This window comes from Pseudophryne corroboree, chromosome 7, assembly GCF_028390025.1.
Source record: "Pseudophryne corroboree isolate aPseCor3 chromosome 7, aPseCor3.hap2, whole genome shotgun sequence".
NCBI classification, from domain to species: domain Eukaryota; kingdom Metazoa; phylum Chordata; class Amphibia; order Anura; family Myobatrachidae; genus Pseudophryne; species Pseudophryne corroboree.
Window position 1 is genome coordinate 206956394 of NC_086450.1, and position 16694 is coordinate 206973087.

At 47.0% G+C, this 16694-nt stretch overlaps 1 protein-coding gene across 3 annotated transcripts in view; it reads right to left on the minus strand.

Annotated features, from left to right (window-relative positions):
* SMARCAL1 (SWI/SNF related, matrix associated, actin dependent regulator of chromatin, subfamily a like 1) overlaps window positions 1-16694 on the minus strand; it is a 183744-nt gene that overhangs the window by 40673 nt on the left and 126377 nt on the right. For all 3 annotated transcript variants that reach the window (XM_063933956.1, XM_063933957.1, XM_063933958.1), the window contains 5 exons: window positions 12708-12773; window positions 9303-9443; window positions 9004-9222; window positions 8500-8570; window positions 6834-6936 (listed from right to left, as the gene is read on the minus strand). In XM_063933956.1, the coding sequence (XP_063790026.1) occupies window positions 6834-6936; window positions 8500-8570; window positions 9004-9222; window positions 9303-9443; window positions 12708-12773 (600 nt within the window). The remainder of the gene's footprint in view (window positions 1-6833; window positions 6937-8499; window positions 8571-9003; window positions 9223-9302; window positions 9444-12707; window positions 12774-16694) is intronic.

Below are 16694 nucleotides of genomic sequence, written 5' to 3' on the forward strand. Positions count from 1 at the left end.
ACTTGCACTTCTAAAATACACTCCCCTGTAGGCAGCGACTATCTGATTGTAGCGCTGCAAAAAACTGCTAGTGAGCGATCAGGTCTGAATTAGGCCCAATGTCAAGTTTTCCACACCTGGATACGAGATCTGCAAACATCTCCTGGTGCAGATTCCACTCCCCTGGATGAACTGTGTGATGGCTCAGAAAATCCACCTCCAAGTTGTCCACTCCTGGGATAGGGACAGCGGAAATGGCAGGAATCCAAAGCTCTGCCCATCGTAGGATGTGGGAGACCTCCTGCATAGCACATCAGCTGCGAGTGCCTCCCTGTTTGTTGATGTAAGCCACTGCCGTGGCATTGTCCAGGTGGATGCAAACAGGATGGCCCTGTTGAGATTGTATCAACACATTGATAATTCTGGTGCTGACCAAAGACCCTTCAGGTGCATATCCTGAACAATCGCATCCAACCTGTTAAGCTGGCATCGGTAGTGACAAGTACCTAGTTACAAACTGAAAAGGGGCACCTCCGCTCAGATTCGGAGCCTGGAGCCACCATAGAAGCGACTGATGAGTTTGAGGTGATAGTCTGAACAGTTACGTGTCCAACAGAGAACCCATCCTTGACCTACAACGGAGAATCTGGTTCTGACGAGTTTCAGAATGAAATCTGGCAAACGGAACTGCCTCAAATGCTACTACCATTTTCCTCAACAGGAAACTGACTTGGGAAAATGTATGATCCGGTCGAAAGACATGTATCAATCGTCAACTGAAGATGTTGTTTCAGAAGAGGCACAGAAGAACCTTGAGTAGCAGGTCATCTAGATATGGTGTAACGATGCCAGCAGACCTGAGCAGGGAGATCATGCGGGCCATGACCTTGGTGAATACCCTGGGTGCCAAAGGCCAAAAGGAAAGGCCTGGAACCGAAAATGCCACTGTCCCAAAGCAAAGCAGAGAAGAAGATGATGATGATGACCCTTCCATATGGGGACGTGGAGGTAGGCATCTTTGCTCTCTATTGAAGTGAGATACTCCCCCGCTTTCATGACGATGATGACTGAACGCACCTACTCCATCTTAAACTTCTCCAGATGGAGGTAAGAATTCAACAACTTTAGACTGAGTATAAGGTGGAAAGACCCATCCGGTTTTTCCAGGAGAAACAGATTGGAGTAAAATTCCTGGCCCTGTTGGTGTACAGGAATTGGGATAATTACTCCGGAACTGAAAAGAGGATAAACCGCCTGTGTTGGAGCCCTTCTTCTGGAGTGGTCCAGAGGAAGAGGAGTAAAAAACAATGGTTTCGTACGGGACCCTCTAGGTCCAGGATGCAACCCCTGAATACAACCAAACCCACCCAACGATCCAGGCGGGACTGAATACAGACATTCTGAAAACTGCACAAATGGGCTCACACCATCCACCTGAAAGTGTGCTGGGGTTCCAAGGCCGTTACGCGGCCTGTTTGGCTGCTGGTTTGACAGAACGGTGGGTTCCCGGGACTCCCCGGCCTCAAAAGACGGGAAAAGTGGTACATACCATAGAAAGACTGGAAGGTTCCCCTACCCTAGGGCCGAAGGGAATAGAACCAGGGAGATATAGATATTGGGACTCTTACCACCCAAACCCTGTAAAATAAAATTGGTAAGTTCCGGACCAAACAGGAATTCACCTTTGAAGGGACCGCCTCTATTGTGTGCTTTGATTCTATATCAGAATTAAAGGACCGAAGCTACAAGGAACATTGTGCTAACACAGTCAACGCGGAAATGCAAGACAGTACAGAAATGGAATCTAACAAGGCATCACCCACATAGATGAGAACCTCCATGATCTAGCCTGCTAAGGCAATAGCCTTAGACTGGTCATCGGAATGAAAGCAAGAAACTACCTGAGCCAGCCAGGCGTCCACAGCCATAATCACCCAAGCGCTAGTCAAGACAGACCGAAGCAAGACTCTTGACAGTGTGAACATGGACTTTAGGCCGTCCTCAATCTTCCTGCCAACAGGATTTTTAAGCGTAACCAACTAAACCATCGGGATAACAGTTGCCAACCTGGTAGTAGGAGTGTCCACCTTTGGTGGAACTTCCCAAGGTTTGGTGTCCTCCTGTGCAAACAGATACAGATATCTGAACTTCTTTGGAGCCTGGAACTTCGTATCTGGCTTGAGCCAGGCCTCCTTTATTGTCTTTCTGAAGTGTAAGAACGTTGGAAACACAGACACCTGTTTCTTTTTATGTTTGAAGAAGGCGGCAGAGCTGGTTTCAGGAACTGAAGAATCCTGTAAAGTTTGACGTACTGCGTCAACTAATAGAGCAACCCAGAGCTAGATTGGGTATCCTCTTCACAGCCCGAGGTATCCTCCCACTCAGGATCCACCTCTCCCTCTTCCTGAGAAAATTCAGTAGATCCTGGATCATCTCCTGGAAAGTCTAGGGCAGGGATGGGGAACCTTTGGCCCTGCAGCTGTTATTGAACTACACATACCAGCATGCTCTGCTACAGTTTTGCTATTTGGCCATGCTAAAACTGTTGCAGGGCATGCTGGGATGTGTAGTTCAACAACAGCTGGAGGGCAGCAGATTCCCCACCCCTGGTCTAGGGGATATACTTTCTACTGGCTGTAGCCACCGCTGATACTACCATCCTATTTAAAGATGTAGCCATCCCTGAAAGACACTTGCCCATATTATGGGCCTATAGTTGGTCCTCAGAGGAATCAGACAAGGGATGTGGCTGAGCGCAGGGAAGGAGTCACTGACTTTAAACTGGCGTAGCTCCACTGTAGTCTCCACCATAGACCTGGCACATTCAGGCACCTCTGACTCACCTGTAGAAGCTCTCAAGTGCAGGTCCATCATCGACCAGGAACATGCTGCGCAGAGTGGCCCAGGTCCATGCACCCTTTAGACAATTTCTTGGCACAAATAGAATGCGCAAAATAAACAGCCGAGCCAGGCTTGCTCTTAGGAACTTTGTCTGGTTTCCCTGACATGAATCCAAAAGTCCTAACCAGGAATAGTGCAGCAGATGTTGCCAACAATCTACCTAAAAGTGCAGGCAAGGCAGGATGACAATAAGCACAGAATACAACAGAGATATAATGAGAGAGCACCAGTAAAGCTAAATTACTCTGAAAAGTACAGCAAGCTAGTGATACTGAAATGTACTATACAGTATAACCAGAAAAACAAATGATGTTTAGGGCACACAAGTCCAAATCAACAACCGTGGTGGCCCTCCTCAATAACGCACAGCACCTTGAGTAAAAGGCCTTAGGGCGAAGCAACATCTGTTCTACTATGCCTCTACTGCTATGAATTACCGTAATACAGCACTGAATTGCTTCACCAAATCCGATGAGTGCCGCCTTGTTCCTGTGTGTGTGAGCAGGGGGACATGCCAGTCACCCTACTGAACCCTGGTCCATCTATATATAGCAGCTGCTTATCTGTATCCCAGCAAGAGAAAGTCTCCCTCTGTGCAGAGAAAATGGCGCTGGGAGCTCCCTAGGACAGGCATGTCCAAACTGTGGCCCTCCAGCTGTTGAGAAACTACACATCCCAGCATGCCCTGACACAGCTTTAGCATTCTCTGACAGCAGCACTGTGTCAGGGCATGCTGGGATATGTAGTTTCACAACAGCTGGAGGGCCGCAGTTTGGACATGCCTGCTCTAGGATCTTAAGCGGCGCCAGCTGACTGAAAGGATGCCTTCACACCTTTGCTGACCGAGAATGCACCGCCGGCAGCCCCTGCACCCCCCACACACACACTCACAATGCCTTAGTGCGCTCTGTAATCCAGACTCAGTGCCTACGCAGGGCCACACCAACAGAAGCCACACTGAAAAAAGAGAGAAGGGAGATCTGGCTGCGGCAGCCAGAAAGCCGGGTGCCAGGTCACACAGCAGTAATGGTCACAGCCCAGAGCTAGTAAGTAGACTGTGGCTATTCCTACCTGACCGGCGCCTCCTCGGATCGTGGTCTGAAGCTGGCAGAGTCCCAGTGACTCTGGTTTGGTGACTCTGCAGAGGCTTGGGTAGAGTGAGATACCGTACAAAAATGGCTCCTAACTACACCCTCCCTATTGGTGCTTGTCGCCTATGAACAGGGACTAAGCACCCAATTTTTAAAATAAAAATAACATAGCATAAACCTAGCTACAACCTAGATGGAAAACTGTGCCGTCACTCCAAGGCACAAAAACGAAACAGAGCTGCTGCTGAAGGTGGGAGGAGTTGGAGGGAGGGGGGGGGAGAATAGCTGTTAACTGTTTTAGTGCCAAACTCCAATACCACACACTCTAAGCCAGTGTCATAAGGCAGCGTCCCCTAGATGGATGCTAGAGGAATATACACTGCTCAAAAAAATAAAGGGAACACTAAAATAACACATCCTAGATCTGAATGAATGAAATATTCTTATTAAATACTTTGTTCTTTACATAGTTGAATGTGCTGACAACAAAATCACACAGAAATTATCAATGGAAATCAAATTTATTAACCCATGAAGGTCTGGATTTGGAGTCACACTCAAAATTAAAGTGGAAAAACACACTACAGGCTGATCCAACTTTGATGTAATGTCCTTAATACAAATCAAAATGAGGCTCAGTAGTGTGTGTGGCCTCCATGTGCCTGTATGACCTCCCTACAACGCCTGGGCATGCTCCTGATGAATAAACACTCAGAGAAGCGCTACCATTAAACAGTCTAATAAAATTTATTATTAAAAATAACTGACACAATTTCAGTAAAAAAGACCGCTTATCCTGGAATATTAAACATATAATATACACCAACCATTTAATGATTGCAAATGGTTACCATTTGCAATCATTAAATGGTTGGTGTATATTATATGTTTAATATTCCAGGATAAGCGGTCTTTTTTACTGAAATTGTGTCAGTTATTTTTAATAATAAATTTTATTAGACTGTTTAATGGTAGCGCTTCTCTGAGTGTTTATTATTCTGTGTATTTTTTGGGTTGAGGATCAGCACCTCGACCAGGGAAGCTGCAGCCAGAGAACAGTAACTATTCTAGGTGTCGTATAGCCATATTTCCTAGCGCCCACCCACTTTTCTTTTTTCTTATGCTCCTGATGAGGTGGCGGATGGTCTCCTGAGGGATCTCCTCCCAGACCTGGACTAAAGCAACTCCTGGACAGCCTATGGTGCAACGTGGCGTTGGTGGATGGAGTGAGACATGATGTCCCAGATGTGCTCAATTGGATTCAGGTCTGGGGAACGGGCGGGCCAGTCCATAGCATCAATGCCTTCGTCTTGCAGGAACTGCTGACACACTCCAGCCACATAAGGTCTAGCATTATCTTGCATTAGGAGGAACCCAGGGTCAACCGCACCAGCATATGGTCTCACAAGGGGTCTGAGGATGTCATCTCGGTACCTAATGGCAGTCAGGCTACCTCTGGTGAGCACATGGAGGGCTTGTGCGGCACCCCAAAGAAATGCCACCCCACACCATTACTGACCCACTGTCACACCGGTCATGCTGGAGGATGTTGCAGGCAGCAGAACGTTCTCCTTGGCGTCTCCAGACTCTGTCACGTCTGTCACATGTGCTCAGTGAGAACCTGCTTTCATCTGTGAAGAGCACAGGGCGCCAGTGGTGAATTTGCCAATCTTAGTGTTCTCTGGCAAATGCCAAACGTCCTGCACGGTGTTGGGCTGTAAGCACAATCCCCACCTGTGGACGTCGGGCTCTCATACCACCCTCATGGAGTCTGTTTCTGATCGTTTGAGTAGACACATGCACATTTGTGGCTTGCTGGAGGTCATTTTGCAGGGCTCTGGCAGTGCTCCTCCTGTTCCTCCTTGCACAAAGGCGGAGGTAGCGGTCCTGCTGCTGGGTTGTTGCCCTCCTACGGCCTTCTCCACGTCTCCTGATGTACTGGCCTGTCTCCTGGTAGCGCCTCCATGCTCTGGACACTACGCTGACAGACACAGCAAACCTTCTTGCCACAGCTCGCACTGATGTGCCATCCTGGATGAGCTGCACTACCTGAGCCACTTGTGTGGGTTGTAGACTCTGTCTCATGCTACCACTAGAGTGAAAGTACCGCCAGCTTTCAAAAGTGACCAAAACATCAGCCAGGAAGCATAGGAGCTGAGAAGTGGTCTGTGGTCACCACCTGCAGAACAACTCCTTTATTGGGGGTGTCTTGCTAATTGCCTAAAATTCACACCTGTTTTCTATTCCATTTGCACAACAGCATGTGAAATTGATTGTCAATCAGTGTTGCTTCCTAAGTGGACAGTTTGATTTCACAGAAGTGTGACTGACTTGGAGTTACACTGTGTTGTTTAAGTGTTCCCTTTATTTTTTTGAGCAGTGTATATTATCTAACACACAGCCAATGGGCTATTTAAGAATTAGTGATTACAACACACTTACTGTAATTTCATTAAAGTGCTTCAAAAACTATAATCTAAGTAGCAATTAGAGTGTTACCAATTTATAAATGCAACAAAAGTATGTTTCAGAAGGAAGTCAAGTTAGGTTTACGACATCTTGGCAGACATAAAAATGTTTAATGTACTTTGTTTTCTGAGGACAAAGGGAAAATAAATGTGTGTCAGCATTTTGTGTGATTGTTGAAGTGGAGAAGGTTGTACAAGGTTTGTGGATAACACAAGTGTATTAGTCACAGCAGTTAAACATTATAATGAAAGAAATATTCAACTTGCTGACAGGAGAGGGCAACATAGATGTAACAGAACTATTGATCTTCGCCCGAGTGCCAAGAAATGGGATCACTGTCTGATCTGACTATAGGGGCAGCGTAGAGCCCGCATTATTTCTGCATCAATTTACCTTTTTTCCCAGCTCTTCACAAACACTGTCCAGGACCAGCTTGTGATGGGCAAACACCAGGAATTTCTCTCGCCCACTCTCCAGCAGATCCATAATGTACTCTCTGCAGAAATGTTATTTGGAGAGAGAAATATTAATACTAGATTTCCATCTATACATTTGGTAGCATTGTAACCACATAATGAGACAAGGATCTTTGCCCCCAAATAATTGGAAAACGTTAAGATTAATGTGCTGCTTGGTTTTGCATCCTATATACTGTACATTTCTTTATTTCTAAGGCTATCACTTTACATTTTTCAAGACAGATATGGGGTCCCTTTGGAATACATTATTTTTTAGGCGGTGTTGTACAGGACATCTAAGCCAACATCCAAGAAATATTTTCCTAGGTGGTAGTACAGCTTTAAAAGATCTAAGTAGCAATTTATGTTTCCTTACTTGAACTTGGTCCAGGGTAGTAAGTCTGAACCTCAGCTGCTGAACATTAAATGCCAATGATATAGGAAAATACAGCTCATATTACAAAATGGCACTAGACTTCCCCGTTTCCTTTTGCTTACCTGTCAGCAGCTGGAACACATACTGATATGCAGCCCTAATACAGCGCTTGGTGCGCATACCCATCAGCAACCTGCCACATCTGTATGTTCTTTGCGTCTGTAATGACTGTTAAACTTCAGCTGACATTGGTAAGACAAACTATACGGTAAAGTACAGCACTGTATTGCAGACAGAGCTGTAATTAGCTATATTGGCTGCTCAGAACACAAATCCAACCTAAACTTATAAATAAGGCAAAGGCCGCTGAACAGCTAGGACTGATTTACAAGCCATTCCATCTACATACTGTATTGAGCTCAAGTGATACTGAAATAGGTTGGATCGCCACTTGTGACGGGGAGTGGGCAAATTGACAGAACTGTGGGTTATACAGAGGCACCAATTATGCCTTATGCTGTACACACCCGCCAGCTGCAGAGTCCCATGGGTGGAAAAATTTGTAGTTACCGATCACCGGTGGGAGAATAGATGCCGTGCATTCACAGTAAGGAGAGAACTAGGGGGCAGGCCAGCATGTTCGTTAGTGCTGGGCATGCCCCCTAGAGTGACGAACAGGGGACGTTTCGCAAAACCATATCCCCTCCCCAGCTGACCACACCCCCTTTTCGGGAAGGTACACACAGGGACTGGCATGAACACTAGATGTAACAAATGCATGCTTATAGTGCTGGTGCCTACTTTCACAAGTGGTTGGATGTAATCAGCGCAGTCGTACAGATGCTGCCAATTCTGAAAATAGGTGGAATTTCACAAACTTTTTTTTTTTTAAACAGTTTTTCTTTAGTGAAGCATATACAGATTACATATCAAAAGCACTTTTGACACGTATGACAATGGTATAATGTGACATATTACTTATCAAAAACAAATTTGACATGCATAACAATGGTATTATGTGATATATTAACAGTGTTAATCACGTACAGTATGTAAAACCATGCGAAGTGTAAACTATGTCAATATCATGTATTTCATGAGAAGTCCAGGGCCTGTAAACAGATAAACTTTTTAGTTAAACACTGTACCACTTATATAACCTGTGACAGGATCGATTGGGACAACTGAAGAACAAACTCATATTTATATACACTGTAATACTCACGTGACACACTGGATCTTGGCCTCTGCTGTTCTGTTGTAGAAAAGGAGAAGAGCTTCTTTCTCTTGAACTTTCTGTGATAAGGAGATATGTTACAATATGTAGAATGGATGCAACTGCTTATAATAGAATATTATTATTATTCATTTTTATAATAGAAAATTATTTTTTACTGGGGTTAAAGACTAATAAAGACATATCAATGCTTTTAAAATGAATAATTAAGAGAAATTCTGACACAGCAAAATAGAGATCATTTAAATGATCCACGACACCCATAGAGTGAGAATAGAACCTATAGCTAGTGAAGCGAGCCACAGAGCCTGCAGCATTGCGAGCCTGCAAGGGGACTCGTACCGCTTGCTCCGCTGCCAGCATTCTGGCAGGCGGGATGCAGCTGTCAGGATCTTGACAGCCGGCATCCCGTCCGCCAGTAAATAGTATGTATTCCCTGTGACTCTAATAATAACTGTATCGGATCACAAAACCCACATCCAATAAACTCACACTCTTGAAGCCTTGTGCCATTTCCTTAGCAGCCGCTGCAAGCGCAGCCTTGGTCTTCATGCTGATGCCTTCAGCGGCGATGACGACCATTTTGCGCTGTTTGGCCGGCAGCTGGGACAGAACATCGGATTTCAGTCTTCTAATCATTATGGACTCCTCCAGCAGCAGTTTGAGCTCACTCAGGTTAGAGGATCCAGAGTAATCCCACCCCCAAGGCATCTGAAAAGGAGACACCATTTAGATTGTCATGATGTACTGCATTCCCACAATTACTGATGAAGGCAGTACACAGTGCTTACTTGTTTGGCATCACAGTAGCGGCTTCCAAAGTCATGGAAGCGAGGGAAGAATGTGGGTCTAACAGCGGCAATTTGTGTGTACAGCTCCGCTGGCCTTGACATGGCTGGAGTGCCAGACAGTAAAATGACTCTCTTTGCATTCTGCGGCGGAGACAAACTATAGTAAGTCACTCACATTCTTTCCCAAGCACTGCAGTAATACAAACACTATTTGTTATTATTTATTAGTAGTTTCTTATATAGCGCAGCATATTCCGTTGCGCTTTACAATTAGAACAACAATTATAGAACAAAACTGGGCAAAGACAGACAGACAGAGGTAGGAAGGCCCTGCTCGCAAGCTTACAATCTATAGATAGAACTTCAAAACAAGGCTTGTATGTTAAATGTATGACCCTAAGTAGGTGCTATTATCATGTGGCATAGGACAACCAGAGAAGAAATACCTTGCTGTGGCTGGCGGCTTACTACTGTATATGTTTTGCAAGTGTATGTAACTCAGATCTCTGCATTACTATTATCATAAAGGATGTATGTCTCTTTTGCTGGTTTATTATGTTGTGTTGGTGAAATTAATTTGTTTTGTTTATTTTCTAGCCTAGATTAATCTATCCTTTACATGCGTCTGTGGCATTCTGGTGGGCGGGATGTCACTGTCGGGATATTGAGAGCTGACATCCCGCCTGCCGGAATAACATATGTAACCCTTTGCAGGATGTACAGTAGCTAAAGGCTCCCTTTTACTGCATGGATAATGCCCTATGTGCTGAAACACACTACCCGGCTTTTGCCGGCCGGGAAAAAGCCGGACGGCTTTTTCCCGTGCCGGCATTGTAGTTAACAGTGTGAGGGCTAGGGTCCCTTCACACTGCACGGCCCCGGCCCGGCTGCCGGGTTGCAGCCGGGTCTCACCACTGGAAGGTCCGGCGGCCGGGCGGCCGCCGGGCCGTCTTTGGAGCCAGTAAACCATGTGTGTGAAGGGGAGCTTTCACACACAACGGTTTTTTCTGAAGCCGTGTCTGATGCTGCGCATGCGCACAGCATCACACACGGCTCAAAGCCGTCCTGTGTGCGAGACTCTGCCGGTTTCTCCCGGATGGCAAAAAGCCGGACAAACTTTGTCCGGCTTTTTGCCATCCGGGAGAAACCGGCCAGTGTGTTACAGCCCTATATCTTGAATTCACAGCACCTTGCTCACCATGTGACCCCATAGCACTTGGGCCACAGTGTAACCTCATAGCACCTGTTCCACGTGTAACCTCCTAACCCGTGGGTCAAGTTGTCAATCACAGCACCTGGGTCACACTGAGGCAGCAGAACACCTGGGTCACACTGAGGCAGCAGAACACCTGGGTCACACTGAGGAAGCAGAACACCTGGGTCACACTGAGGCAGCAGAACACCTGGGTCACACTGAGGCAGCAGAACACCTGGGTCACACTGAGGCAGCAGAGCACCTGGGTCACACTGAGGCAGCAGAGCACCTGGGTCACACGGAGGCAGCAGAGCACCTGGGTCACACTAAGACAGCAGAGCACCTGGGTCACACTTATACCCCTTCCAGGCCGCCACCTATGAACACGGGTTATTGGCACATGAGCGCGCATAACCTGTGTTCAGGTGCGATCTTAAAGGTGCAAGGGTTGAAATACCGGGATAAGGGACCCGGTATTTCAACCGTGGTCATAAGCAGGGTTGATCACGTGTTCAACACGGTTCACTGTGCGGTGTGAATGGGAGCCGGGTCGATGCGACCTGTTTCCCGTTCACTCTCTGTGTACAGGCATCGATTGGAGATAAATGTGATCTCCAAACGCCGCCCCCGCTGCGTCACCGCTGACGTCATCAACCCGGTAGCGGGGCGCCTGAGGCGGGTCGCACACTGGGAGCTCCCGTGTCCTGCTCCTGAGTGCAACCCGCCTCAGGCAGTTTGAAAGGGGTATAAGACAGCAGAGCACCTGGGTCACACTGAGCCAGCAGAGCACCTGGGTCACACTGAGACAGCAGAGCACCTGGGTCACACTGAGCCAGCAGAGCACCTGGGTCACACTGAGCCAGCAGAGCACCTGGGTCACACTGAGCCAGCAGAGCACCTGGGTCACACTGAGCCAGCAGAGCACCTGGGTCACACTGAGCCAGCAGAGCACCTGGGTCACACTGAGACACAGAGCACCTGGGTCATTGAGTGACATCAAACTGGGAAATTTTACAGTGTAATAGAGTCACATAACTGGCTAATGACTTTGTAATGAGAAAACAACAATGGGGGTCATTCTGAGCTGATCGCTCGCTAGCTACTTTTAGCAGCCGTGCAAACGCATAGTTGCCGCCCACGGGGGAGTGTATTTTAGCTTTGCAAGTGTGCGAACGCCTTTGCAGCCGAGCGCAGCAAAAACATTTTGTGCAGTTTCTGAGTAGCTCTGGACTTACTCAGCCAATGCAATCACTTCAGTCTTTTTGGCGCCGGAATTGACGTCAGGCAAACGCCTGGACACGCCTGAGTTTTTCCAAACACTCCCAGAAAACGGTCAGTTGACACCCATGAACGCCATCTTTCTGTCAATCACCTTGCGTTCGGCTGTGCGAATGGAATCTTCGCTAAATCCATTGCCCAGCATCGATCCGCTTTGTCCCAGTACGACGCGCCGACGCATTGCGGTGCATACGCATGCGCAGTTTTGCTGTTTTTTTACCTGATCGCTGCGCTGCGAAAATCGGCAGCGAGCAATCAACTTGGAATGACTCCCAATGTTCAGCCACAGAGAACCCTGAACAGGTTTTATGTGGGAACACACACTGGTGTCAAATTTTATAAAAACATCTTATACAGAATAGGAGCACCTCACATACAGTTCATAAGGGTCACAGGAATATCCTTGAAGGGTAAATTGTTGACAACACAGTTTCTCAGCACTCTATTACTGGATATACAGGACGGGTGGTCTTCAGTATGCCGGCTGTCGGGATCCCGACAGCCGGCATACCGACACTTATTCTCCCTCGTGGGGGTCCACGACCCCCCTGGAGGGAGAATAAGCCCGTAGTGTGGCGAGCGGAGCGAGCCCGCAAGGGGCTCATTTGCGCTCGCCACACTGTCGGTAAGCCGGCGGTCGGGCTCCCGGCGCCGGTATGCTGGTCGCCGGGAGCCCGACCGCCGGCATACCATAGTGAACCCATACAGGACAATTTACACATGTATGCAACTCACTAGGACTGTTTACAAACACCCAAAAACGTTTACACCATGAAATCTAACCCCAAATCTATTAGCACTTAATAGAGGGTATGAAGAAGGAATATCAAGCTCTGAAATTAGACTTTTCCATAGAAGAAAATGTACTAATGTCATATATAAGAATACATAAATTATTCATGGCACATTATAATATTGAGGTTCTGTTATACCTTGAGCAGAGGCATCGCAGATTTACATCGAACAGTCTTCACATTCTTCAGAAAATGGGATTCATCCTAAGATTGACAGTGAAACAAGTTACCTTTAGGAGACGATCTACATATCCATATGCTCTAGAAAACAGTTTCCCAAACTTTGCTATCACAGTCCAGGGTTTAAGGAGGGTGTGGTATGACTTGTCGGCGCTTGGGATCCCGGCGCCCAGCATACCGGTGCTGGGATCCCGAGCGCCAGAATGCTGGCAGTGGGGCGAGTGCAAAAGAATCCCTTGCGGGCTCGCTGCACTCACCACGCTATTTATTCTCCCTCCAGGGGTGTCAGGGACACCCCAAGAGGGAGAATAGTTGTCGGTATACCGGCGTCAGTATGGTGAGCACCGGGATCCCGACAGCCAGTATATCAAGTGCCACCCATGTAAGGATAACCATGCATGAGAACAGATGACTTAATCAGTACTTTAGTCAAATTAATTTAACCATCTGGAATCAAGCATTTATTTATATCAGTTATTTATATAGCGTACACATATTCCGCAGCGCTTTTACAGAGAATATTTTCACCATTCACATCAGTTTCTGGCCTAGTGGAGCATCAATCTATATCCCTTACCACATGGACACGCACACACATACACACTAGGGGTAATTATTTGTTTAAAGCCAATTAATCTACCAGTGTATATTTGGACTTTGGGAAACCAACGAACCTGGAGGAAACTCACACAAGTGCGGGGAGAATATACAAACTCCACACAGTTAGGGTCCTGGTTTATTATTGATACTTCCTTTCGTACCCAATCATCAATCAGTGATACTATTATACAGCCTCATGTATTAATTATACTTGCTACTATACAGATTTATAAACACACATCTATTAGTGATACCATTACGCATCTTCATTTATTAGTGACACTTGCTAATATATAGACTCATCTATTTGTTAATTACTAGTATACAATCTGTTTCACAGTGATACGTATTATTATACACCCTCGTCTATTATTGTTATGCAGACTAATCTAGTCATTAAACCTACTTTTATGTAGCCTCATCTATTCAGTACTTGGTATTATACAGCCTGTTTCTTAGCAATGCTTACTATTATACGTCCTCCTCTATTAGTGATCGTTATTATTATACAGACTGATCTGCTTATTGTACTTGTTATTATACAGCCTCATCCATTAATGGTACTTACTATTATACAGCCTCATCTATTAGTAGTATTTATCAGTGATCACGCTGGGATGAAAATTATGTGGGTCCCAGGGACCCATCATTTATAAAATTTGGGGTCCCTCTTCATTGTTTGTGGGTCCCATCATAAATGATTGCTGTTAAATCTGTTAAATGGCTATCAGACCTCTCTAAATTCCCTGTTAATACAGCTCAGCCTCTTCATGTGTACATCACTACACTACATTTCCCTCTATGTGCTGCACTACATCACTACATCCTCCCCATATGCTGAACTACATCACTACACTATATCCCCCTCTCTATACAATCCACTACACTAAATCACTGCAGTATAGAGTAACATTAGAATTATCCCTGCAGGAGAACTTCCCAGCTCCTCTGTCCTGTGGAGCTCCAAAAGAGTAGAACGAGGTGATCTGGTCAAGATCCTGGCAGTCGGGATGCCGGATGTCAAAATTGCGACGCTGGAATCTGAATACTTGTCAGAATGTCGGTGCCGGCATCCCGATCACATTTGGGCAAGAGGAGGGGCAGGGGGAGGTTAGGTTTAGGCTGTGGGGGGAAGGTTAGGCTGCGGTAACGGGTGGTTTGATGTAGGCTGCGAGGAGGGGGGTTTAGGCTGCGGGAAAGCGCGGGAAGGGGGGGGGGGGCTAGGTATTCTATACAGTGGGATGCCGCGGTCGGTATTCTGACCGCCAGCATTTCAGCCCCAACTCAGAATGAGGGCGCAAGGAGGGTTGAGTGGAAGGAGGGGGAACAAATTAGAATTGGGGTGACATGATGGAGGAGAAGGAACAGGAGGGATCAGTTTAGAATAGAGCGGCAGGTTAGAGGGGAGGAGGGTGGCACTGTAGAGGGGATGAAGGAGCGAGTCTAACTCCTAATTGCTATCCCTCCGTGAACCTTCTCCTTAGCAGACAGACAGAAGGCAGCGTCCCCTCATAGAGCAAAGAGCTCAGGGTCACTCACTTGCTGGTGAGTCCATCTCCGGCGCTAACGCGGCTGCTCTGAGAACCCATCATCCTGACATATCAGGCGTCCCCGCAGATCAGGTAATCCACCATCGTACACCGGAGGCCGCGGAGAGCTGCGACACCATGAGGAACGGGCTCCTTTCTCTCCCGGCGGCTGCTATGACGCTGTCATGGCAACTGCAGTGCACCAGATGACCGCGTTCCCGGGGAGACAGGGGAAACTAGTGTGTGTGTGGGGGGGGGGTTACCTCAGTTGTTTTTTTTTTGTCCCCTCGCCTCCTCCCCTCCCGCAGCCGTCTCTCCCCTCGCTGCCTGCAGCCCCCACAACACGTGTCTTTATTTGGAGATGCTGGAAAGCAGTACAGCCGCCGCGCTCCTGCATGACTGACACACAAGGATCTGTGTCAGGCCAGCCCCGTACAGCAGCAGGTAATGTCCCTTCCTATTCTGCCTAATGCCATGCTCCCGTGCGGAGCAGAGGGTGAGGGGAGAGTGAGAGATCACACTCTAGTCTCCATGGTCTCGTCCCCTTCCTCTGCAGTTGGAGAAGGAAGTTGATTGACTGCACAGGACAGCGCTGCTGATTGGTCAGAGCGCGTCCTGATGGACCCAGCGGTTTTTTATTTTCGGGTCCCCACCATCGCTTATAGGGTAAAATACGCGCTATAGCGCATTTTTGCGAACACTGTTTATGTACTTTCTGTAGTATGATGGCTGTGGTATATTTTGTTGATACTCATAATGTCGACATGAGAATGTCAAAATGGTCATAATATCCACATGCAACGCGTCGACACCATCCATATGTCAACATAATGAGAGCGTTGATGAAACGTTCCTGGTGGTCTAGTGGGTACTTACAAAGTACAGCAGGTCCGAAGGCCCCAGCGGTGACTACCGGGTTCGGAGAGGACTTCCTAATGACTTTGGGCTCTCTCCCTAGCGCCCAACCCCCCTGCAGCCCAACCCTAACTCTCCGATCCCTGCAGAATGTTGACATTCCACATAACTGTCAACACTGCGGTGCCAACTTGACTACATACTATTATGAAGTATAAAATGAAGCTGCTCAGTCAAATTAGTAATACTCCTCAGGTGCTGAATGTGAAGGGTTATTCTATACTAGAAGGATAAACAAAACACATTTACCCCTAAAAAAAAATATACGTTATGGTAAGAACTTACCGTTGATAACGTGATTTCTCTTATGTCAACAGGTATCCACAGGATAACATTGGGATATGGTTGAGCGACAGCGGAAATGGCACCAACACGGTCACAAGCTTTCTGGCCTCCCAGGATGCATCGGGGCCTTCACCATATAGTCCCGCCCACTGACTCAGTCAAATCAGTTCTTTCCACAGCGATTTAGGCAGGAGCATCAGGTAGAGACCTGTTTAGGCAATAAGAACACACATGCACACCCTTCCATACAAGAAGGAAGAGGTTTTAGTGATTGTCAAGATCCTCAAATCAGGTGCGTCAGGGTGGGATCCCTGTGGATACCTGTGGAAATAAGAGAAATCACGTTATCAACGGTAAGTTCTTACCATAACGTATATTTCTCTGGCTGGGTCCACAGGATTATCCACAGGATAACATTGGGATTCCCTTTCGCCCGAAGTCTGCGTCATGAGAGGCAAAAGTATCCAAGGCATAATGTCATAATGTCTAATGAATGTGTTTATGGAAGACCATGTGGCTGTCTTACATATCTGTTCTGCTGAAGCACCCTGTTGTGCTGCCCAAGAAGGACCTGCCTTACGTGTAGAGTGTGCAGAGAAATTAGCCGGAGTAGGGA